General features: G+C 42.8%; 2 protein-coding genes across 2 annotated transcripts in view; both read right to left on the reverse strand.

Moving 5' to 3' along the window:
• The window catches only part of LOC124279627 (probable E3 ubiquitin-protein ligase HERC1), a 135,324-nt gene that overhangs the window by 98,577 nt on the left and 12,411 nt on the right, over window positions 1-24,336 (reverse strand). The window contains 14 exon segments of the mRNA XM_046715470.1: window positions 398-651; window positions 1,153-1,267; window positions 1,719-1,898; window positions 2,532-2,732; window positions 3,220-3,408; window positions 3,753-3,885; window positions 5,356-5,511; window positions 6,381-6,566; window positions 10,749-10,874; window positions 11,447-11,612; window positions 18,767-18,901; window positions 21,413-21,534; window positions 21,536-21,585; window positions 22,333-22,477. Coding sequence (XP_046571426.1) covers window positions 398-651; window positions 1,153-1,267; window positions 1,719-1,898; window positions 2,532-2,732; window positions 3,220-3,408; window positions 3,753-3,885; window positions 5,356-5,511; window positions 6,381-6,566; window positions 10,749-10,874; window positions 11,447-11,612; window positions 18,767-18,901; window positions 21,413-21,534; window positions 21,536-21,585; window positions 22,333-22,477 — 2,158 coding nt within the window.
• On the reverse strand, window positions 15,127-17,315 carry LOC124279663. Its single transcript, XM_046715506.1, has 2 exons — window positions 17,022-17,315; window positions 15,127-15,976 (listed from the first exon to the last, which is right to left on the reverse strand). The coding sequence occupies exons 1-2, from the start codon at window positions 17,117-17,119 to the stop codon at window positions 15,688-15,690; spliced, it is 387 nt and encodes a 128-aa protein (XP_046571462.1). The 5' UTR covers window positions 17,120-17,315; the 3' UTR covers window positions 15,127-15,687.

A 24,336-nucleotide genomic window follows, 5' to 3' on the forward strand; every position in this document is an offset into this window, starting at 1 on the left:
TCAGATTTCCCCATGACACAATAAGCAACTCAAACTCAGAGCAATACATGTCCACTCTATCATGCGACAAGAAGAAGAATGATCATTCTGAGGTAGTCACGTGGGTAGATACGGGAACGTGCTGCACGCTTAACCAGGGATACTATAAGGAGAGCAGCCTGGGGAACACGGCCATATGGACAAGAGAGGCCTACAGGGAAAGTTCTCAATCGTTCCACTCAGCGTCGAAGCAAGAGAGAGAAGAGCAAATCGTGAGATAGGATAAGTTTAAAAATATCATTGATCTGCTAAATGTATGTTAAATATTACTGGGCATCAAACCTAAAATTGAAGATAAAAGGTTTACCCTTTAACCTCTACTGGTGATGTAAACAAACAACAAGCATTGTGTTCCTACCTGATCGGCCTTCACTATCATTTCTCTCTGGGTCAGATTCATAGTTATCTGAGATTTCCTCCCCAATCTGTGTGAGACTTGACTCAATGATCTCCTCTGTTACTGATCTCTCTGGCTTGTCATCATCCCTTTCCCCCCGCCAGACTTCCTCCCTCACAGGCCGAGGGGTGCTCCCTCGTGGCAACTTGAATGACACCAGCTTGCTTCGAAGTCGGTACACAAGCTGATACAGCCCAGTCAGCTGTTTGGAAGGACTGGAAAATGTGAACAAAATATGGTTTGTAGGTAAGAGGTAGATAGGTAACAGTGTCAGTCAATCAACTTCTATTCTGGATCATGATAATGAATATTCATGAATAGATTTCAATTTCAATTGGAATCACAGAGGTTCCTCCAATTGTGACCAAAACCTTTTAACATATAGATGGATATAGATTACTGAGTTGAAAAATAAATGGCATATGACAGACTTGTGGGCAACCTTTGTGAAATTTGTAACAGCAAATGAAAAACAAAATTCGAGAACAATTTTAAAAAAATGCAAGGAAAGACATTCAGTCAGCATGAAGTCTTAGCTAATTTGTTTAAGCCCAAGCATGATACATATGCTTGTCTAGTGAGAAAGCTTATGATGGACATTCTTACAAGTAAACTCCAAAAAAAGGATGCAGAATAACATATTCAGATATATTTTGTTCAGGCTGTTTTGATCTCTTCTATGAAAACATTGTAAAGTAAAAGAAACAAAAGCTAACCTTTCCAATTCAAATGCAGCTTTGGCTTGGTTTGTGTGCTTCAGGAGTGCTGCCAGGTAGAACCTGCTGACTGTGTCCAACAACGGCTCATTGTTCAATTCACAGGTATCAAAATCTGCAATTAGAAAGTAAAGGTTGAGTGAGATGGGTAATGTTATTTATAATCCAGCAGCAGAGTCCCAGCTATGACGTGGAGGTACCCCGGTATGTACATAATCTACTGTGGGCCATGAGAACCAGTGGTTGTTCTTTTACTGATAATCGAGGCTGTTGGGTTGGGTATGATGATCCACAATCAGATGTTCAGTTTAATGACAACATGTATGAGGTGCTGGTGCTGCTGTCAACTGGACATCCCCTTCAATTCTACTTAGTATACATATGGGCAGTGGCAATATGTCCACGTTATAATCCTAAATTATAATAGCAATGAGTAGTGTAAACTCGCCCAACATCTGACAAACATGATAAGTCAACTGATTTAACAATTTCTATCATAGTAGGTGTGTAGAGTAGGAAGTAGGGACAATATGGTGGTGAATGTAATGATGAGATGAGTGACGCACCCTGATACTCTGCATAGTCCACCATCATGCTCCACACATGTTGAACAGGCTCTGTCTGATTTCCAAGGCTAAGGTCAAGAAGCAGGGAGGTAACTGTGTCTAAATTCAGATCAAAGTTGGGCTGGACTCTGTTTGTTCTACATTCGAACACACTTTCTTGGATTGCATTTGATATTTTCTCTGAAAGCACAAGATTATAACTTAGAACAAAGCAATGACAACTTCCCCATTCCCAAATTCAGAAAACTGTTGTGAACAGATATGCACTATCATTAACAACTCCTTCAACATTTGGTCGTTGTTTTCAGCAATCTTGTTAAATGTTACTGTTTGTTTGTTTGTTTGTTTGGTTGTTGTTTAATGCCACACTCAGCAATATTCCAGCAGTATGATGGTGGTCTGTAAATAACAGTCTCGACCAGACAACCTGGTGATCAACATCATGAGCACTGATTTATGCAATTGGGATACAATTAAGTCAATTACTGACTGACTGACTGAGTTTGGTTTTACGCCGCTTTTAGCAATATTCCAGCAATATCACGGCGGGGGACACCAGAAATGGGCTTCACTCATTGTACCCATGTGGGGATTCGAACCCGGGTCTTCGGCGTGACGAGCCAACGCTTTAACCACTAGACTACCCCACCGCCCCATTTAAGTCAAGTAAGTCAGCGAGCCTGACCATCTGACCTAGTTATTCACCTCTTACAACAAGCATGGGTTACTGAAGACTAATTCTAACCCAGTTCTTCACAGGTCTCAGATGTTACTTCATGGGAACAAATTGTTTAAAATATTTTGTTTCCTCACCTAGATCCACCTGAGACATTTCCAGCCCATTACTGAAGAGTCTGCTCTCAAGCCAGTATGAGGACTCTGTCTCACACTGGGAAACAGGTGCTCCGAGTAGCATACCACCGATACAATGACCAACAACCAGGGCACATGTTCGCTCCATGTCCACTACCCAGCACCAGTGAATCTCACTCTCTCCTCCTGAGGTGCTCCCACCTGACCAAAACATAAGTTATCAAATCCTGCTGTATAAATAACCTGTACAAAATAGTTCTTCATTCTAAAAACACAAAATGTAGGTCTTGCATGAAATGATAATTATTTGACATATAAACCTAAGACATGTATAAATTAAATACACTGATTCAAAGTGGCATGAGTCCTGTTTAAAATATTGATGAAAATGTACCATGCTGCCATACATACAGAGTATATGAAAGGATAGAAAGAGTTCAATGCAGTATTGAGCAAGATTATAGTTGATAAATGATCACTTTCGCATGCATAAAACGGGTGAAACATAATTGATGTTGGGCAACATGTTTTTACAACAACAAAAATTCACTCATGCAAAGTCAAACGAATATTTCCATGTGATCACCCTTCCAATGAAATAAACTCAACCTGAAAAGATATGCATTGAAACTATGTTCATGCAGATAAGAAACAGCGAGAAGTACTTTAAAATTTCTTAATGTCCTACTTCTGTTGAACTCCAGTTCAATGTCCTCCAGCCTCTGTGTCCCAGGGAGGATCTTACTGAGCTTGTCCAGACAGGGTAGCAGAGAGAGTATCTCATGGAGGACGGGCACCATCATGTCCATGGGTAGCACCAGCAGTGAGTGGAGAATGTGAGTCAACATTCCACCAGCAGGGGAAGCCAACAGCAGCTCTGAGACACACAAAGACGTGGAACAGAAAACTTGTCCGTGCTAAACTTGCTGCATGTTAGATAATCAAAACATTAATGACAGAAGGAAACTGTCAGGAAAGTGCGGTGAAGCCTCAATTCTAGAAGCAAAAGTTGCATTCCCACTGCTATTTCTTCTGTTTAAAGTCTTTTTCTGTCACTAAATGACAATGAAATCTAATGAAAGTGCTCTTTTACTTTCAGATACTCATGCTGAAATGTACAAACAGTGCAACATATGTCTGGGGCACATCAAGATGACATTTGTATACATCACCAAGTGGTATTAACAGGGACTAATGGTGAAGTATGGCCCAGCTGCTGACCTTCAACTTGAGTGGAGAAGTGTTCATTTCCCTGCCCCTGCTGCAGTGCCTGTGTAGCCTGAGACAGGATCTCCCCACACACAGGCAGGAGTAGAGACAGGTGGTGGTGCAGCAGGTTCACCACAGGCACAATCTGGAAGACATCGAAACAAAATGGCCATCACGATGATCACTGAACTATTACCAGTACATCAAGCAACATGAGGGTTTCTGAACTGAACTGAACAGAGACCTTTTTTGACATTTTGATGTGGATTACTAATAAGATGAAAAATATCACATATTTTCCAACAGTTGATAAAAATGTTGTCCAAAACTGGATCTGCCACATTAGCAACTGCCACAGGCCCTTAGTTAGGTAAGATTATTTTCTGTTGTAGTAAATAAATACAGGGGGAAAATAATGCTGAAAGTAGCATCAATTCTACAATTCTGACTATATCATGAGCATCTGGCTAAATAACCACAATGAAATAGCTTAACTAACAATAGTCCACATATCATATCACACACATGCATGCACACACACACACACACACACTCTCACTCACTCACTCATGGGGAGCAAACTATAAATTCTATGGTATGGTATACTACTCACACTTTGCTAAGGATCACAAAAATTCACAACTTTACTATAGTCTGTTTGGCTCAAAAACGATCTGATGAATTGCAACCTAACTCGAAAAATAATACACATATAATACTCAATGAAACGCTGATCATAATCAAAACATCAGACCAACTCTGTGATTTATTTGCAGATGTCCTAAAAAAAAAAAAGTTGTTTAACAAACTATCATTAAAATTTTGACACAGTTCACTATTTGTTACGAGGGAGGAGTGCAGAGAAAGCGACAGACAGGTGTTCGAGAAGCACGTGCACAAGTGCCGACAAAGTTATTGATTCATTAACCTGTGCTGTGCTGTCTCCATCCTTTCTCGCACACCTGGCTGATTGCAGATCATCGGTCCGTTTTTGAGCCAAACAGACTATAAAACGTAGATTCATAATTTGAAATTGTATCCACTTAAAACGGGATAGATAATAATATGGTAACCCCTCTTTAGGCAAACAGTCACTTTAATCTAACCTAATGCACTTGATACATGAATAACCATAAAAATAGTTTTCATGGCACAATCAACCATTTTGCAAATCATGGAACAAGTCATTGACAAGTACACAACACCTGTCAATAGCAGACATGGGATCCACAAAATGCAATCACATACTGAAACCTAGGATCCATACTTCCACTAAGCTTAGATATTTAAATCCAATTTGACCCCACATCATAGTTTTCTGTTGAATCCATGATTTGATCCTTATCAAAGTGTGACTGACTGAGTTTGGTTTTTACGCCGCTTTTAGCAATATTCCAGCAACATCACGGCGGGGGACACCAGAAATGGGCTTCACACTTTGTGCCCATGTGGGGATTTGAACCCGGGTCTTCGGCGTGACGAGCCAACGCTTTAACCATTAGGCTACCCCACCGCCCCTTATCAAAGTGTGAATAGTATATTACAAATAAGAGAGCCAAAGACAGGTATCTGCCAAGTTATGTGGTATGGTATTACTGATCACTATGCTACTAACCAGGCTTCCCTCGGCTGCCTTGCTGAAGCAGAATGCCAGCAGGTGCTTGTGTAGGGAGGAGAGTAAGCTGTGTAGGTGAGATGGAGGGGCTCGGTCGGGGCTGCCGTCACTGCTCTTCTTGTCACTGTTCTTGGCTAGCTCATTCAAGGTCTTCTCCTGTTGACAACCATCACACTCACTTGTAAATAATGCAGTAACTTCTGCATGGTGAGAAGCAGTGAGAAGAAATACTCATTAAACACTCATATCAACCGAGACAGTATCGCTTGTAGGAGGGGATCGGTCTACAATCTGCATATCAACAGAAGCATTCTGAAAATGTGATTTGAGTTTAATGCTGGAAATTCAAATACGTTCACGACCACCTCCGTGGTATAGTGGTTAGAGTGTCCACCCAGAGAGCAGAAGGTCGCAGGTTCCCTCCCCGGTCGTGTCATACCTAAAGACGTTAAAATATGGTACTTGTTGGTCCCTGCCAAGAAGGACTGGTCGGCTTGGAGTCAGAATAATGTGTCTGAGTGGGATATTCATGCTTAACTGCGGCATGGTATCTCAGTGAGCTAGCACTATATAATAACAGCTTATGTCTGGGCTTGTATAAGCAGCCACACATACACACACACGAACGCATGTCTTCATGTGAGTGAAATATTCTTAAGAACAACGTTTAACCTCATTTCACCTCACCTCAAATATGTGCACCATACACTTGATACTATAAGGATCCCAAAGGGTTACATATAAGAAAACTCAGTCAAATCTGTGACTAAAGCTGACAGAATGTCTTTGTGCTCTGATAGCCTAGACAGTTGGTCATGTTTTCAGTCCCAGGTTAGCCAAGTCCAGACTCAGTTACTTACAGGCTGTCATATAACGGAAACATTGGAGACTGGGACACTAAACAACAGTTGCTCTCTCATATACCTGAGGGTGACAGTGTAGCATTGTGGTCCAAACAGATATCCAACATATTAAGAGAAGCCATAGAAGAATAGGACATAACTGAATACTTAACAATGACTTACAGTATGAGAAGCTAGGTTTCTGAGGATAGTTTTCATGAGAACCTCAGCTAACTGCAGATCCGAAGTGGCAGACTCAGAAACTTTCTCTGTGATATTCTTGGTGTCTAGAGCAGTAGAAAATCCCAAAACAGAAGCAATTTGCTGATTGTCTTGGAGGCTTGTCAGTATAATACCGAGCTGCATCCTCTACAATAGATAGTTTGGTCATTATTAACACATCTAGTAAAATCAAGATATTTTTTATATTTGTATACTTATCCTGCATTACTCCTTAATGCATTTAATGCATTTTCCTTTGACAAGGCAAAGCTGTGCGATGGAAACGATGAAGAGAAGTTGTTCCAACTAAGCAAGTTGACATATTGCCATTGCACTGCGCCCACGTGACCCGGAAAGTGCTGACGTCATGTATCTTCACATTACAGCTGGATCATAATATCTGAAGAAATGTGGGGAGGGCCATCGTGGAGGCTACCGCTATGATCTCGTGAGGGTTGTTTGCCCGAGGAGGGTCCAAGTTGGCGGCTTCATAAGCCTGGAGGATGGGGGCTCGCAACCATAACGCCAAAGTGTTACGACTAACTTCTGCCTTGGATGTCTTGGAGAAAGGAATGAAGAGCCGTTTTCTTGAACCACGATGAGCCCTTGACAAACGGAGAAAACACCAAAATGCGAGGACTGGGCATAAGTGAAGTTCAGTGTCATCTTCAGATCCCACAATCGAAGAAAGAGGTGGAATAGTGAAAGACCTGTCGGGCTGTCCTGGCTGATTGTTTGCTATGAAGTCCCAGCACAGTCTCAGTGGACAGCGCCATGTGGGGTATGTTAAAAACGAACCCTAGCTGCCGTGCCCAATGCAAGCAGAAAGGACATCTTCTTGGTGAGGTTGTAAAAAGATATGGCGTGAAGCGGCACAAACGGCGCCTCCCGCAACAAACGAAGCAACAAACCGAGTTCAGAGCTATCGAGTTCTACCGAGTTGTAATGGTACTACCCCTGAGGTGTCTGTGATTATGCAGTAACAGAAGAAATTCAGTGAAGAATTGAGGTGATGCAGTAACAGAATTCTGGTGTTTGTCCTTACAAAAGCTCTCAAAGGATCTCCATTTGTTGTCATATGAGCCTCGAGTAGAGGGTCTGTGTGCCAAAGTTATGGCCCTAGCAGCTCTAGCTGAATAACCCTTGGCGCTTAAAGCCCTTTGTAAATGTACCAGGCATGCAGATGAAACTGATCTGGAGCCACTTTGTGGGTGTATCAGCAGATTGGGCCACTCTGGCAGCTTTAGAGGGTCGTTGGTGACGAGCTTTCTTAGATCCATGAACCAACTCCTCGTCAGCCACGATCAAATCAGTGAGAGCTGGTGGGCCGCTCTGACCTTCTGAAGGACCTTGGAAGAAGTACTGGTGGTGGAAAAGGGTACCAGAGCCAACGATATGTAGGTTCGGATCTGGAAGTTCTGGTTGGTGGCAAACAAGTCTATGTTGGGATGGTGTTGTCTGTCAATATGATGAGTTTGGCATGCTGAAGTCGTGACTGCCAGTGAGACACAGCCAGAATAACTCCCTCCAACTCCAGATTGTTGATATGCCAACTGCGTTGGTCAGTGGACCACTGCCCTGAGATAACCTCGCCCTCGAGATGGGCACCACAGCCTTGGCGAGATGCGGCTACGAAGAGGCATAGAGTGGGTGTTAACCCAGTAAAGGAGACGCCTCCTAAGACTTTCGACTCTATCGTCCACCATCGGAGATACATCTGAAGGTGAGACAGTAGAGTGATGGAGACCGACTGATCCTGACGCCTGATGAATGGGGCTAGGAAAAGTTGGATAGGGCCACAGTTGAAGGCGACCCCTGGTTGTCAGATCCTGTGCTGACGTTAGTAAACCCAGAAGTACTTGCCACTGGTGAAGTGTACGGGATTGATGGAGTGCTGGATAAAGATGCTGCAGAATCTTGAGCCAGTGGTCTCTTGGAAGGGATAAGACTAAGAGGTCCAAATGTATCTGAAACAATCCTCCTATGAACCGGAGCGTGCAAGAGGGAGTGAGTTCCGACTTCATTGACAATCCATCCCAGCTGATAAAGGAGGCGTCTGGTGAAATCCCTGTGTAGGACAAGAGTTGATGGGTCCTGCTGATTTAGGAGACAATTGTCGATGTATGATTTGATTTGAATGTTCCTCAGGTGTAGGTAGGCAGCTATCGGCTTAGTTATTCATGTGAAAAGCCACGGAGCCGAAGAAATTCCAAATGGGAGTACAACCCACTGGTAATGGATGCCATTGAAAATAAACCCGAGGAAACGCCTGTTGCTGGGGTGGATTGGTACATGCAAACACGCGTCCTGTAAGTCGAGACTGATCAGGTAATCATGGGCGCTGATTCTCAACGTTGTCATTTGAAAGTGAGGCGGCGGTTCCGGATAACGTTCATTGAACAGAGATTCTGAAATTGTCGGAGTCCTTTTGGGGAACCAGAAACACTGGGGAGTAAAAGCCTGGCGTCAATGTCGGCCCCTTAACTATCTCTATGGCTTTCTTGTGTAACAATATTTTTATATTGTCCAAAAAGATGTGATGTTGGTTGGGGGGTAGACATCAGTTGGAGTTGATATTGTTAACGGTGGACTGTCTATCAGGGAATGTCGACAGCCCCGACAGAGGATGTTGGTGATGAACAGGTCCCCTAGTAAGGTCCCCTTTCAATATCGGCCCAGTCTCCCACCTACTGGCGTGTCTGTGACTGGAACGGCTGGGGGGTGGGAATTCCCAGTCGTTGTGGTCCAGCACTTCATTGCCTGCCCCTCTGGTACCTCCCCCTGCCGGAACTTCTGTCTTGGCGGGGCTGGTAATTCTCAGATTGTCCCCCTCTCACGGCTTCTAGCACGAAAGGGCTGGTTGGTGTGGGGCTTGAGAGAATTACGCCGGGGTTGATAGTTTCCTGCCCTTGGAATTTTTAGCGCCGAATTCTTAGAAACTTGTTCCAGGGCCTTGAGGGCTGTCTCATCACGGGAGTAAGCAGAAACACGGGAGTGATTGTTGGAAACTTCACCACTGAAAAGGGAGGAAGCAGATCAAGGCTGATGTAGTAGACATTGTTTAAATTCCAAGTCCCATTCTGAGAGAGCCAAATATCCCAGGCTTTGTGGCTAAGTGATTTCAACTAACGCTGCCTTCAGATGATTACTCATATGCTCAATCTGCCTCTGTTGAAAAGTCAATATGCGGAGATGGTCTATGCGATTTGGATTGCTTTCATACAAGTCCTGACTAATAGCCCTCAAAGAGGAAGCCAACGCCGACAAAAGTTTGAGGGAGTGTTGAATTTTTGTCTCAATAAAGGCTAAACGAGTGTCCGGCATATGAAGCGTTACAGGTTTAGATGAGCCTGTCATATGGTGTAAGTCCTCATCAAGTGTGTGAGGCAAATCTGCTACCTCAAGAGCATGGATAGGAAAATCATCCTTCCGAAAACGTAGCGCCTTAATGGATGGAGTAAGGGATAGCCTGGCTAAATCCTTGTCAAGCACCATGATCAAGTCCTCAATCAAGTCAAGATCCAGTGGGGTAGAAGTTGGGTCCGACCAAATAGTGTCCCTCTTGTCAATCCCCCGACCGCGGTAGGGAGCCACAGAGGATAGACAATCCTAAGTGAGTATTGATTTCCGGAGATGATTCCTCATAAATCAGGACAAAGGCAACCTCTGATGAATCAGAATGGTAGTTATAAGGTCTCCGGACTGGAGAACAACTCCTCGATCTGTGTTTCTGTTTAGTGGATTTCCTGCTCTGTCGAGAACCGACTCCTGCTAAGCCGAATCATGATATTACACTTCTATTTAGATAAATAGTAATATGTGAAGTCACAAACCAGTTCTGAAGAATCTATCCAAAAAACAACAACAAAAAACATACAAAATAAATGTTTATAGTCGCAAACTTTAATCCAAGAAAAATCGCACGGCCTGTCAGGCTGGTGACAAGCAGTAATGTGAAGATATGTTATGTCATCACTTTCTGGGTCATGTGGGCGCTGGCAATATGGCGGCTCGCTTAGTTGTAACAACTTCTCTTCAACGTTTCCATCGCACAGCTTCGTCTTGTCAAAGGAAAGCAGTAAATCCATTAAGGAGTAATCCAGGTTAAGGTAATCTTAAAACCCAAAACAACAAAAACATATACTTAACAGAAAGACAAGAAAACCAATCTAATTTCCAACAAACTAGAAGAGACTATGTGGAAAAGAATTTTAATTGCAAAATATCATCAAAGCCATTTATAGCAAAATATACGTAAGGTAGCTGGACTAGTTTATGAATGTATACATAATCATGATAATGACAGTCCTATAAACAAGCTGTTCCTACCTGTCCCCTAGTGAGTGTCTCCCAACTATCTGGCCCCTGGGGCAACAGTGAGTGTAGCAACTCCATCCTCTCTCTTAAAGGTGGCAACAGCAGCGATGCTCCTATCGACAATGTTTCTGACACCGCCTTCAAAATTATCACAGGTACAGGTACTAACATGACAGGATCATTTCTGCAAGTATGTGTACAAATGAACATAAATTGAACAAATTTGTAATTGATATTTTATTACAGAAACCCTGTTTACCAAGAATAGACCCTCAACCAGTGTAGTGAAGGGCCAAATACAGTTTAATTTGAGTATAAAAAGAAGAAGGTTTCATTTGTTTTTCATATATAACTCAACACAAACACAAACTCATCCACACCAAACATGTTCACACAACTGTTCAAACAACACCAAATTGTGTGATTACTGGTAACCTTCTCTGAGAAATTTATGCTGGCGACATAGATCATTTATTTTTACAAAAAGTTAATAAAAAAGTCAATGATACATCATCATTAATGGGAAGGATGAAATGCACATTTGGCTGTAAATACCCAAAAACATATTAATAAAGGTGTTTTTGAATACATACAGTACTTTCTCCAAATCTGCAGGTGTGGATGTTAATGACTAAGATGGTACACATTCACTTTAATCATGTTATTGATTATGAGTTTCAGACTGTAATTTGAGTTGAAGGATGTTGTACCTCCTGTACAAGATCTGGTGTGCTTGTATCCATGAGCCGGAAAAGAAGATTGCGGAGAGGACGTGTCTCCCGACCGAGTATGTCAGAGCCAAGTCCTCCAGCCAGAGCCAGAGACAAATGAGAGCTGAGCAGCTTCAAACACATCAACACAAAGTGATGGTGTTCCCTGAAGAAAGTGTCAATACATTTATACATGTGTTTCTCTGAAATCACAACAAAGATGGCTGTAAACACATCAATAGTGGGTTTTCAAAAACCTCATAACAATAAAATTGGAAATTTTAATATAAATTGTACATTTATATACTTATCCCATCTCACGACTTGCACCTCTCTCTCTTGCTTCGACTTTTAGTGGAACGACTGTAAACTTTTTCCATAGGCCTCCTTGTCCATTCGCCCGTTCCTTAATTAGCTTCCTAGTTCCTAATAAAGCTTGCAGCATGCTCCACTAATTGTCCACGTGACTACCTTGAATGATCATTCTCATCTTGGAGCCAATGTTGTAATCTTAGTGGGGAGGCCGGGCGGGCATCCATCGCGTGACATAGGATAAGTACATAAATATACAATTTATATCCAAATTTCAAAATTTTTAAACTTATCCTATCTCACGACTTGCACTTATCCCACGGTTGGACGCGGGCCGCAGATTACCCTTCTGTCTGGAGAGTGCGAACAGCTGGTCTTGGAGCTGTGTGGACTGATGACAACCGTAGATAGCGATGTACAAGGGAGGCCTGTTATGCATGCACGCAACTGCTCTGCTTGTAGTGGGTTCTCTGGAACCCCTTGGCTTACTAAGCACAACGACTCCCAGGGTGATGGCTGCTCCCGAGCATTGTGGTGTTCGACCGCAACCTTGTACAAGACAATGGATGCAACTCAGCAAGTAAGCCTCGCCTCGCCACGATTTACAAGGTACCCCCGTAGTTAAAGTCTTGTGACTAGAATCGGGCCAGCCCCTGCTTCAAGAAGGCCCCCCAGACACCGACCGAGGCGGGTGAAAGAGAAACACAACTCGGCATCTCCAAGGTTTAACGTTCAGTTCCAGGCGGAATCAAATTGACCCTCACTCCTTTGCCTAAGCTTAGTCAAAGGATGTGCCCGGCAACTTTGGAGGCAGAATGCAATGAAATCCACTTGAATTCGGGAGTGTCACACTTTACTGACGTAATTTCTCCGTGGAGTAGAGGTTAGTAAGCGTGAATGTCGAACACCTCTCCATCGTCATACTGATTGTGCCTCAGGTCTGTAGGGCCACGCTAGGTGGCCACATTCCGATGCCTTGGTATGGAGGCCAAGTGAAGTAGTTCTTAAACCCATATAACGAGAACACAAGGTTGAGATCAAGTTCAACTTTTATTCAGTATATACAAGGAAGTAGTAACGCGAATGCGGAACCGTCCGTCATCTGCGTTGTTGGGCCGATGTAAGCTGCTGAGCCAGTACAAGAGGTCCGAACTGGTGTAGTACCTGGACATCCGTGGTCTCCAGGTCTCGCAGGTAATGTGAAGAGAAGACTGTATCAGAATGCCAGAAGCAACCTTCCTTGATAGCAGTCAAGGAGCAGTTGCTATGGAGGGCCATCGTCGAGGCTAGTGCACGAGTCTCATGAGGATTGGAAGTGGCTGGAGGAGGCAACCCTGCAAAGGTGTAGGCTCACAGGATCGTGGCATGCTTCCAGAAGGCCAATGTGGTCCGGGAAACCTCAGTTCTTGAAACGTTCGACAAGGGTATGAAGAGGCGCTTCCTGAGCCGTCGACGATCCTTGGAGGCAGCAAGGTAAACGTGTAGAGCCCTAACAGGGCAGAGTGTCAAATCTTCATTATCAGCAGGCCCAAGAATGGTGGACAACGGGGGAATGGTTAACATCCGGTCTGGTTGCCTTGGCAGTTGGTTTTTCGCAATGAAGTCCCAGCGGAGACCCAGGAAAGCCTTGCCATGCTTCTTCTGCTCGAACTGCACCCGATTGACATCAAGCGCATGCAGTTCATATATACGAGCAGCGGTAGCCAAAGCTACCAGGAAGAATGTCTTGAATGTCACTTGTTCGAAGTGCTTGTCTTCCAATTGTTCATAATCTGTAGAAATCATATGACGAAGGACGACATACAGATCCCAGCTAGAGGTCTGAACTTCCTGGACTGGTCAGAGAGTCTATAGGAGCGTAGTTGACTCTGCAACTCGGGAACGTGGAAATCTTTTTCCCCGTGGTGGTAGCCAAAACCGAGTTAATGGCGGCTAACGTAGTACCCTTGAGTTTCTTAGTAGTGCAGAGATGCTGTAGAAACTCAGCAATGGCCTGAGCTGAGGTGGAAGTGGGAGATGCAATTCCCCTAAGCTTGCAATAGTCTTCAAACTTCTTCCACTTGTTGTCGTACAAGGAACGGGTCGAAGTACGATGCACTGAAGTGATAGCTGTGGCTACTCGGCGAGAGTAGCCCTTAGCTATGACAGACCCCTGAAGATGCGCCAAACGTGTAGATTGAGGGTCTGAGGTGACCTGTGGCGCAGTTCCAAATGAGGGTGAAGAAGTAGGTCGTCCCGGTTTGGAAGCAGTACTGGGTTTGGCTCTGCCAGGCTTCTTAGGTTGACGAACCAACTTCTCGCTGGCCAGAAGGGTGCGACCAAAAGCAGTAGTATGTTTCTGGTGGCCAATAGTTTCTGTATTACTTTTGGTAGCAGAGCTGGAGGTGGAAACGCGTAGGCATTGAGACCCTCCCATGATATTGCCAACGCGTCGAGGTCCCACGCCAAGGAGTCTGGGATTGGTGATATGAACTTTGGAAGTTGGTTGTTGAACCTTGTGGCGAACAGATCCATTTGAGGCCGTTATAACGGGTAGATCATCGACTGAAAGATCTGGGGCAGTAACTTCCATTCTGTCGGGGACGGTCGTTTGGATCAGGACAAGGCATCGGCGATCACATTTTTTACCCCGGGAATGTGTCTGGCTCTGGCTACGATGTTGAGTGAGTCGATGAGATGGAAGAACCTGATCGCCCATTGTAGCAGATTCGCCGAGCCTGTGGAGCCTAGAGTGAGTGAGTGAGTTTGGTTTTACGCCGCTTTTAGCAATATTCCAGCAATATCACGGCGGGGGACACCCGACATGGGCTTCATACAATGTACCCATGTCACGTGGGGATTCGAACCCGGGTCTTCGGCATGATGAGCGAACGCTTTAACCACTAGGCTACCCCACCGCCCCGTCGAGCCTAGATGATTTATATACCAAACCACTGTCGAAATTGTCTGATTGGATTAACAGACTGGTTGATTGAAGCTCTGTTGCCCAATGTGAGATGGCTTGAATTACCGCCTTGAATTCCAGCTCGTTTATATGAAGTACCCGTTCGTCGGATGACCACAGCCCGGCCACTTGGTGGTCGTGGAAGTGAGCTCCATAACCCATGAGGGATGCATTGACGAACAGGTGATAAGTCGGTGCAAAGGGCATCATAGAGACTCCGGAGCCGTGGACATGAGAGGTAGAAGGATTATATCTGGGAGCAGAGAATCTGTCCTTAATTCGTTTCAGGCTCTTGAAACCATCATTTGGTGTACGTGGTACGTGGTAAGTACCAAAGTAGGTTGGTAAGCCAGTGATCTGGATTCCCTAGTATGGCTAGGTGATCCGGTATTAGTGTTTCCCCCAGGATTATGAAGGGCAGGGTAGACTCAGAGAAAAAAAGGCACTTTAAAATTCAAAAGGGCATTCAGCAAACAAAAAAAGGCACAACAATTAAGGGTTCAATAATTTACTGTGGATGACATAATTTGGGTCTGTTTGGCATGCTTTGATGCAAGTTCATAAAATTATTCGTTCATATTCTCCTCTTCTTTCGTGCCAAGAACTTGGCCACACACTTCCTCAAGTCAATGTCAGTAGAAGACTTAGCATTCATGCTGACCATAAGTAGCTTGGTGCAGTTATTTACTTTCAGCCTGTTCCTATGGTCTGTTACAATGAGTTTCGCCCTGGAGAAGACTCTCTCAACCTCTGATGTTGAAAGGATCACAGTAGCATGGATACTCAGGAGCTTCACAATGTTTGGGTAGAGGTCTCCCAGTTGGGGCTTGAGGCTTGTCAGAGTCTTCAGGATATTGGATGGTGAACAGGTGTCAACTTCCTCAGCAAAGAGTTCCTTGACCTGACTCCACTCAAGCTGTGTTTTATCAACATCCAGGCCAAAGTGTTCTGCCAGTTCTGTAATCTGCAAAATTTGAACAGTATGTCAATATATGAAAATGTGACATCCACCTTGTGTCCAAACCATGGATCCATTTCGTCCTTTCATATTCCACTTGGTGCAAAGAGAACAAAACATCATGGAGCTTGTTTCACCCTCCTCGTTTGCATCCTCAACGTATTTTAGCCAGGGGCGACCTTGTTTCCACTTGGTATCGAAGACAAGCTTGTGACCTGCATCTTTCTTCTTCTGAGTTGTTTGAGGAGCTGGGCCACTGGATGACAACCACTTGTCAATGTCATAGCAAACAAGTTCTGAATCTTCTACATCGGGTCTGAAATACACATACAAGTCAGTTTTATTTCCAGCCAAAATTTATTGTATTTTGTAATTTGGTAATAAGAAAACATCCTTTGAATATTAAGAAAATAAGAATAGTAAAAATACCTTGTACTAATGAAAGTACTTTTTCGCACACAGAAAAAACAGTTCACACTTTTATTACATTTCAGTTGAGGATAAATTAGGGTAAAATATCAGATAAATATACACAAAAGTTTGGAACAATTATTTTTAATTTTGAAAATCTTTAAGACTAGATATGGAGACAGGTAAAAATTGTCTTTGTTCATTGCAGACACCTTATCCACCACAAAATCTACTAACTTCAAATTAAGTATATATAGAAAAATTAATTTAGTATTTCTACCGATATTTTAGAATATGAAAAACTACATGTATGCAGTGCAAAAAATAAACTTAGATACGTTCAGAAATAGACATGTTTGATGTGGCTTCGATTCCTGTGTCTATTTCGTGTGGAATTATTACTTCGGTAATTCGTACATTTACAAAGATTAAATAAAATTTCAACACATATACCCAGTGCAAATATTAACTATAGCAAATGAGAGGGTTTTGTGTATATCTAGAAAATCGAAATGAGAAATACGTGCTTCCGAAAGATTTCTTTCAGAGCGAGGTTGACTGAACAAGGAGAAATTAAAAGTAAAAAAAACATATTAGAATCTATTCACAATCGTAATATTAGAGAGGATAACAATCACCGGTGTGTTTTAAATACTTGAGACAAGCATTGAAAAGGAAAAGGAAAAGAAAAATATTCGGAATAATCTGAAGTGATCATGTCCGATATGGCTTCCCTTTGTTTCATTCGTTTTTATTTTCTACTCACAAAAAGATTGAAATAAGATATGGACGTAAAGTATTTACAGCAAAGATTCTTAAACATAACAGAGACGGAATGGGCATGTTTTATTAGCTACAAAGAGATCACATGAACCTAGATTATTGCTGGAAATGTTTTCTAATTTTGCCGCTATCGGTTCAAAATGGCGGAAGTCATTGTCAAGTCGTACCTGTTTGGCGCGAAGAAATCCACGAGTCGACGACACTTCCTTGCTTCAGCCTTCACAGCTTCTTCTCTTTTCCTCTTTGTTCTTTCTTTGGTTGGCATTGTGAATCAGAATGAAAACGAACAAAGCCGAAATCGCCATGACTTAAATAGGTAGTTTTATTGCACAACAAAAACATCCGGGAAGGGAGCTAACTCCTGCCTTTGTTAAAATCCGGAAAATATTGGATTTTTCAAAGGGCAGATAATGCGGTGATTCAAAAGGGCACAGCGCTAAATGAAAAGGGCAGGGCGCTAAATAAAAGGGCAGTAGCTAAATAAAAGGGCAGGGCGCTGCCAAATATGCCTGGGGTAACACTAGGTATGATATGAAGAACTAGTCCGGTCGCCTGTAGGATCATAGTTGTGCTCTGGATCGTGACTGTGCTCTGGATCGATCTGGTGATCTTGATCGGCACGGTGATCTAGATTGGGCTTGTGATGGTGATCTGGATCCTGAAGGTGATCTAGATCGTTGTGGTGATCTAAAATGATGTGGCGATCTGGATCGGCGATTAGGTGACAAAACCTGAAGTGTTGATTCATGATGAACGTCCCCCGGCGACGCTGTTGTAGCCAGCTCCGTCCGGTTCAATGAGAACTGTGGGGAGACAGTTGGCTGGTTGAACGCGGTTGGCCTGGCTCCAAACAAACTGAGACAGTCGAGGGGATATGTACCGATGATCTGGATGATGATAGTGTGGATCTAAGGTCCCCTGGTAGTGTAGATGGGACAGGCAACGAAGAATTATCGATCACAACCACCCGCGAGTGATCTGACGCTATGGAAGGAGGCGATTGATGCGTACGTAATAGGTGCCGAACGTGCTCAGATAAGTAAGAATCTGATGAAGCGTCCATAAAATCCTCTTGAACCACAGATGTCGCTCTCTTGCATGAAGGTATGACTTTCTGTCGCTGTAACTTGATACGCTTGGCGGGAGCGGGATCAGATTCTGTTGATTTCCTGTCCCTATTGGCGATCTCCGGGAGCAAACACGAAGGTAGGCCTTAAAATCCTCATCTTTTAGTGAATTACACTTGCCATATCGTTTGTTCCAGTTACACTGTCCAACACAGTCACTGCAAGACGAGTGAGGGTCGTCTTGCATTGAGCACAAACTTTCCTTTTCCTTGACTGATTATCAGTTTTCCCCATGATGTTAGGGTGAAATAATGTCCCTAATATACAGCATGTCCACACAGTCATGTGATAAGAAAGAGAATGATCATTCAAGGTATTCACGTGGGCAATTAGTGGAGCATGCTGTAAGCTTTATTAGGAACTAGGAAGCTAATTAAGGAGAGCAGCATGGAGTGCACAGGCGAATGGACAAGGAGGCCTATGGAATAAAGTTTACAGTCGTTCAACCAAATGTCGAAGCAAGAGAGAGAGGTGCAAGTCGTGAGATAGGATAAGTTTAAAAATTTACATTTATATGTCATATTCAGTGAAAGAGAATATAAGATGTACAGCAGTGAATGAAAATATTGATCTGTCATCACTTACCAAATTAGGAAATGGTTTGGGTAAGACAGGATGAAGATCATATTTATTAGTAATCAGTGTTAGGATTTTTTATGACTTGGATATCAACAGGTGATGGTTCTGTACATTTAACCAGCGATGTTGCAGTGGACCTTGTTTATCCAAACCATCCGTGAGAATATTTCACTGGTCAGTAAGTCGTACCAGACATGATTACTCACTCTTTGCTTGGGAATGGAGCAGGAGGTTCTACACTGTCAAAGCCATCACAGTATCTCTCCAGGAATGTTCTCAGTAGCATGAAGGTGTGCTCCTGCAGGTCGATGCAGAATGGACGATGCCAAGCAATGACATGTCTGCAGAATAATTCACAAGCAGAACTGACAAACTGCATGACAAATGTTCTTTTTCATCTTGAAATACATCTTACATAGTCATTTTTTGTAGAGGGTTAACAGTTTTCCAAGGATATCTGACACCAATATTTTTAAAGATTTGAACAAATCTATGGAGGTTGTTGATTCTTTGATGACAGTCCTCCTTGGGGTACATATAAGCATTGAAATGTCCATTTTAAAATCCTATGACAGTTGTAACTTTATTTTGAATAAAATATTTACAAAACAAAACACGTTTTTGTCTGCCAAGAGCAGGTAACTCTAAGCGCTGACCTCTGACCTCACTGTCCATGCTAAAGAAATACAGACAGAATGTGGGAGGACTCTAATCAAAGAATCAGCAACCTCTACATGTTTGTTGGATTCTTTATCATGAGAGATCCTCCTTGGGGTACACCCTCCTTGTATGCTGTACAAGAGGGTGCTGCCCCAAGAGTGCACCATTGACAGGTATATGAAATGTTGAAATAGCCGTTGAGTAACCTCGAACAATGAAAGCAGCTAGCCCCGCTTCCAACCGAGACAGGAGGAACTCAAGCACCGTTACTAGATCTGCTGAGAAAAGGGATCAAGAATCCCCAAGAAAACACACCAGCGCGCATATCAGGCCCATCTATACTCATACTGAATGTTTGTCGAATCCCTCCGTGAAGCCAGAATTGTGTTTGCAACTGATGCAGGAATTCTGCTCGCTTGGAGGCGATTCTGGACAGTGGCCATGCCACCTACTGAATCCTGGGAATCGGGTGCGGCGCTCTGTTCTGGGATAGAAGGTCCGTTCGAAAGGGTAATAGTACAGGAGGCTGAGCCAGAAACCTGAGAATTACTCGAAACCAGCTTTGAGACGACCAAAGAGGGGCAAGGAGCACAAGTAGTCGAGCTGGTTGGGTGGACTTTGGCGATCAGTCACATTGGTGGGAACGGCCACAGTACCCTGTCTGTCCAATTGAGCTAGAAGGCATCGTTGGCTATTGCTCTCAGATCCGGTATCTGAGAGCAAAACACTGGTATCTGGTTTGTCGCCCCGGAGGCAAACAAATCCACCTGGAACAACCTGTACAACTGTGGAGCTAGTATACGACGGGAGAACATATCTGCCCGAATGTTGTCTACCCTCAGGAGATAGACTGGTATCACCCGTATGATGTACTGGTTGCACCATAGTAAAAACTGCCATGCCTCCTGTAGCAGGGACACTGATACTGTGCCACCTTGCTTTAGGATATAGGTGATGGCCGTCTGGTTGTCCATCTTTAGACGAAACCACTTGGTCACGAACCTGCTCCACATAGCTCTTCAACACCCATCAGACTGCTCTCAATTCTAGCACATTGATGTGCAGACTGACCTCGTGCCACACCCATAGGCCCGAGACTGACCAGTCACTCAGAACACCCCCAACCTGAGAGGGAGGCTCCAGAGGGAGTCCCCTGGACTGTCCACCACCGCAAGTGAGGGGTTAACCATTCGAATTGGATTTACTCAACAATCACATGCTAGTCACGTGATTACACAAAACCCTCATTGGAATCTCAGTATGTTTTGATTCGAAACTATAATCTGTTATCAGTAGTGTTTAGTCGTAACAGTGAGTACTTCCTAATTAATTCCTTCTTAATCAATCCTAATTAAATAACAAACAAGTGACACCTTCAACTCAATTAGCCCTAATTAGTTTACACTACCGCATCCCTTTGATTCATGCCACACCGTGTGGAAACAACCTCAGTTCAGAGGGATACTTGCCCATGAAAGGTAGAAGAATATTGACTTTCTTTGCAAATATTGAGCTAAAAGGGTAATTTTGCTTGTTGGGACCATAAAATTATATCAAGATATGAAATATTTTGCTGGGACCGGGATGTTATATTGAGACAACAGAGATATCGAGTTATCAGAGTTCGACACAACAGTGCTCGGCTGAATCTTGCACAATTCATGTAATATAAAAAATCTACATGAAATGAGATAAAATATCTGCAAATTCAGTAAACAACACACAAAAGTAAACAAGCATGCTACAGGCTAACCTGAAAAGGTATGGGTGTATGCACCTCCTGTCCACCATCTTGACACGCACACTTATCAATTATCGCCCATGTGAATAAAAGATAACCACACATACAGTAGCTGTTTCTGAAGTACTCATCTTGCAGGCTTTTAGGAAATTAAACATTCTGGTCTCCATAGGGGTGGTCGAACAAGACAAAAAACATTGGTTTTTGTTTTGTAAATATCATATTCAAAATATAGTTACAACTGTCGTAGGGTTTTAAAATGGACATTTTAATGCTTATATGTAACCCAAGGAATATCTCTGATGAAAAAGAATGTCAATACTATTATGTAAGTAAATTACTTGTCTCTCAACAGGACAGAAGTATGCAGTACTTTTTCATAAGATGTGCCATTGAGAAAGTGTTTAAGGACATTCAGTAGAAACAACTCTCAGTTCAAGCGATCACTAACCTGTCGAGTGGAAGTGCTGTCCATGCTATACTGTGAGAGGTGCCAGCCGAGATCTGCTGTATGGACACACCCTCCACTCCTATCACCTTTCGGGGCCGAGTGATGGGACTCTGGGCATGTCCCCTGGCCACACTGACCCATGGCATTATTACCCCAGGCATACACTTCATTATCTGGACAAAACAATTCTTGTTACAAACTACACACTACTTAACATTGTTGTACACTGAATACACAAAGACATTTAGAAGTGATCAAATGTAACAAATTACAGCTTGCCCATAATGTAAAATGGGGCGATGGGGTAGCCTAGTGGTTAAAGCATTCGCTCGTCATGCCGAAGACCCGGTTTCGATTCCCCACATGGGTACAATGTGTGAAGCCCATTGCTGGTGTCCCCCGCCATGATATTGCTGGAATATTGCTAAAAGTGGCGTAAAACCATACTCACGCACTCACTCATAATTTAAATATTCTAGTACTCTTGGTGTTGAGTCCCGTCTGATGTCTTTTTCAAAGGGATTCTGTATTCATAGCTTTAGGCCATGGGAGTTATACTAACATGCATTTGTCAGAGGGTTACACAAAGTACATGACCTAGAACTTTCCAGTAGTCCTCCCTTTGTGTGAAAGTCTGGTGGCTGAGTAGGTTGGATTGCTGACTTTGTGTGCTGACATTACCCCCAATGTAGGCTGTCACCAAATTTGAAGACATTGTGTACAACAGTTCATGAGATATCGCTAACAAGAATTGGGATGTACGTATGGATGCTGCTGAATACATAGTCCCCTGTTCCGAGTTGCGTCGGGGGACAACAAAAACAATTACGATGAAAACAGTTGTACTAAGCAAAACATACAATGTTCAAATGTTACGATGTAAATACATGACTACAAATGAAACTGTAAGATGAGCTGACCATGAGTAAGTGCTAAGCAGTGACTGTCTCCTGAACAAATGTCCACCACCCTGATATTCTGGAGGTCCTCGATCAGATGAGGGCGTAGTGCTGTGAACTCCGACAGGCCACAGCTCAGGCACGACCCACTACCCCAGGCATATACCTACAAGGTAGCAAATGCATTCTTATGACTAAGGTGCAAACAAAGTCAATCATTCCAAAAGAAAGTTTATCAATTCCACAATGTTTTCAGAATAGTTTAGAGATAACATATACAAATACATAAATCATTTATTTGCATCGTTAGGCCAGACCAATTTTATTTCTTGTTTTATGGATATTTGTCCTCATAAACCTAAAGGCAGGAGGGAAAAAAATAAAAATAAAATGATCAGTCAAACTAATATTCCTTCTAAATACTAAAAGTATTTTATTTTGGGGAAGTTATGAAGTATATAAGGGGCAGAAAGCAATCAAAAGAAGTTTTCTTGTAAGTTTACATTTTTGGCCAATAAAAACACAAGGATTTATTTTTTGAGCGGGGAAAATTAATAATATTTTTTTTTCTTATTCTTGAAAAAATATGACTGGCGGATCCATAAAACAAGAAATAAAATTGGTCTGGCCTTATAACCCTTTCATTAAAACTACTTATTTCAACATTTAATTAACTTAAATCGACCTTTTTGATAACAGTGCACAATTCCCTCCCGCTAACAAAATTTCAACCAATCAGAGGGGCGTGTCTCCATGATGTAATGTGAGGTATGCACATGAGGGTCCGCTGTAGAATTCATGTACATTTCCGGGGGTAACTTATCTTGTTTACATGTTTGTCTAAACCAGAAATCGTGACAATTGTTGTGAAAAATGAAAGCTTTATGTTTTCACAATCTACTGTCATTTAATCTTGTTATCTAATTTGCCTAGCTTCTGAGTTACAACTTGTTTTCATAGACGATTCTGTCAAAATCGCTTGTTGTCGTAATGGTTACCTGGTGGCTAGGTCTGGCTTTTGTTCCCCAATTTACTCGGGTGTTAAACCATTTATGTCAAGTGATTTCAATATGGTTAATTCGGTGGGTTGGCATTTCGGTACAAAGTAGACTCTGACATGTCCAGAAGTAATTCAGACAGCGACAATCTTTCCCTTTCCATGGATTGCCAGTCCTCAAGCAGTGACTGTTTCTCGGATACCAATGATGAAACAATCGCTGGGCCTTATTTGTTCGAGCCAGACGCTAGTGACAGTGAAACTATGATCAGCCTCGCTCATCCTGGTTACAGGAAGAAGATCAACTAGTATTTACATACTGAGCGAGTGGATGTTAACAACGTAAATGTAGCAAGAAATTTATCACTCAATATTGTCACTTCGACCCCACCTCGTTATGTTACAAGTTGTGTCATGCAAAATCCTTTTGGTCATCAATTATATACATATTTTACTATAACTAGTAAGTAGTTTTGATTTTTTAACTGATCTGAACACAAGTAAGATATCGTTCCAGGCTTTCACAACGCTCGCTTCGCACTCACAAACATAACCCATTTAGCACGAACTGCTGGGTCCGGTAGAAATCTGTGCATGGTGACACCATCACCTGACCCCTGGCAGCAATTGATGGAAACGCAATGATTCGGCATGTCTTCGATGACGTCAAGAAACCAGCAAAATGACGAGGTTGTTAACTTGTTACACACTTTATATACAACTAACTGAAAATACTTCCTCACATAACGTCCCTGCTGGTTCGCTGGCGACAGAGTTACATAACCTGTCTGTGGTTTTGTTGGCAGGTGAGAGTGAAGCAGACAACTGTTTGGCAACTTTAAATTGCTCGATATTAATTAACCAAAAGTATTTTTTAGAATGAATTTGGTGTTCCGCTTAAGAGTAACCACAAGTCTTTCATATGTAATGGTAAAAAGAGTACAAAAAACAAAAGTGTATTCGTTCTTTAATGCTGAGTGTGCAATAATCCAGCCATATGACAGTGGACTTCTTCTAATGACATGGAT

The sequence above is a fragment of the Haliotis rubra genome, unplaced genomic scaffold (assembly GCF_003918875.1).
Source record: "Haliotis rubra isolate DU_JTF1 unplaced genomic scaffold, ASM391887v1 Scf107, whole genome shotgun sequence".
Classification (NCBI taxonomy): Eukaryota; Metazoa; Mollusca; class Gastropoda; order Lepetellida; family Haliotidae; genus Haliotis; species Haliotis rubra.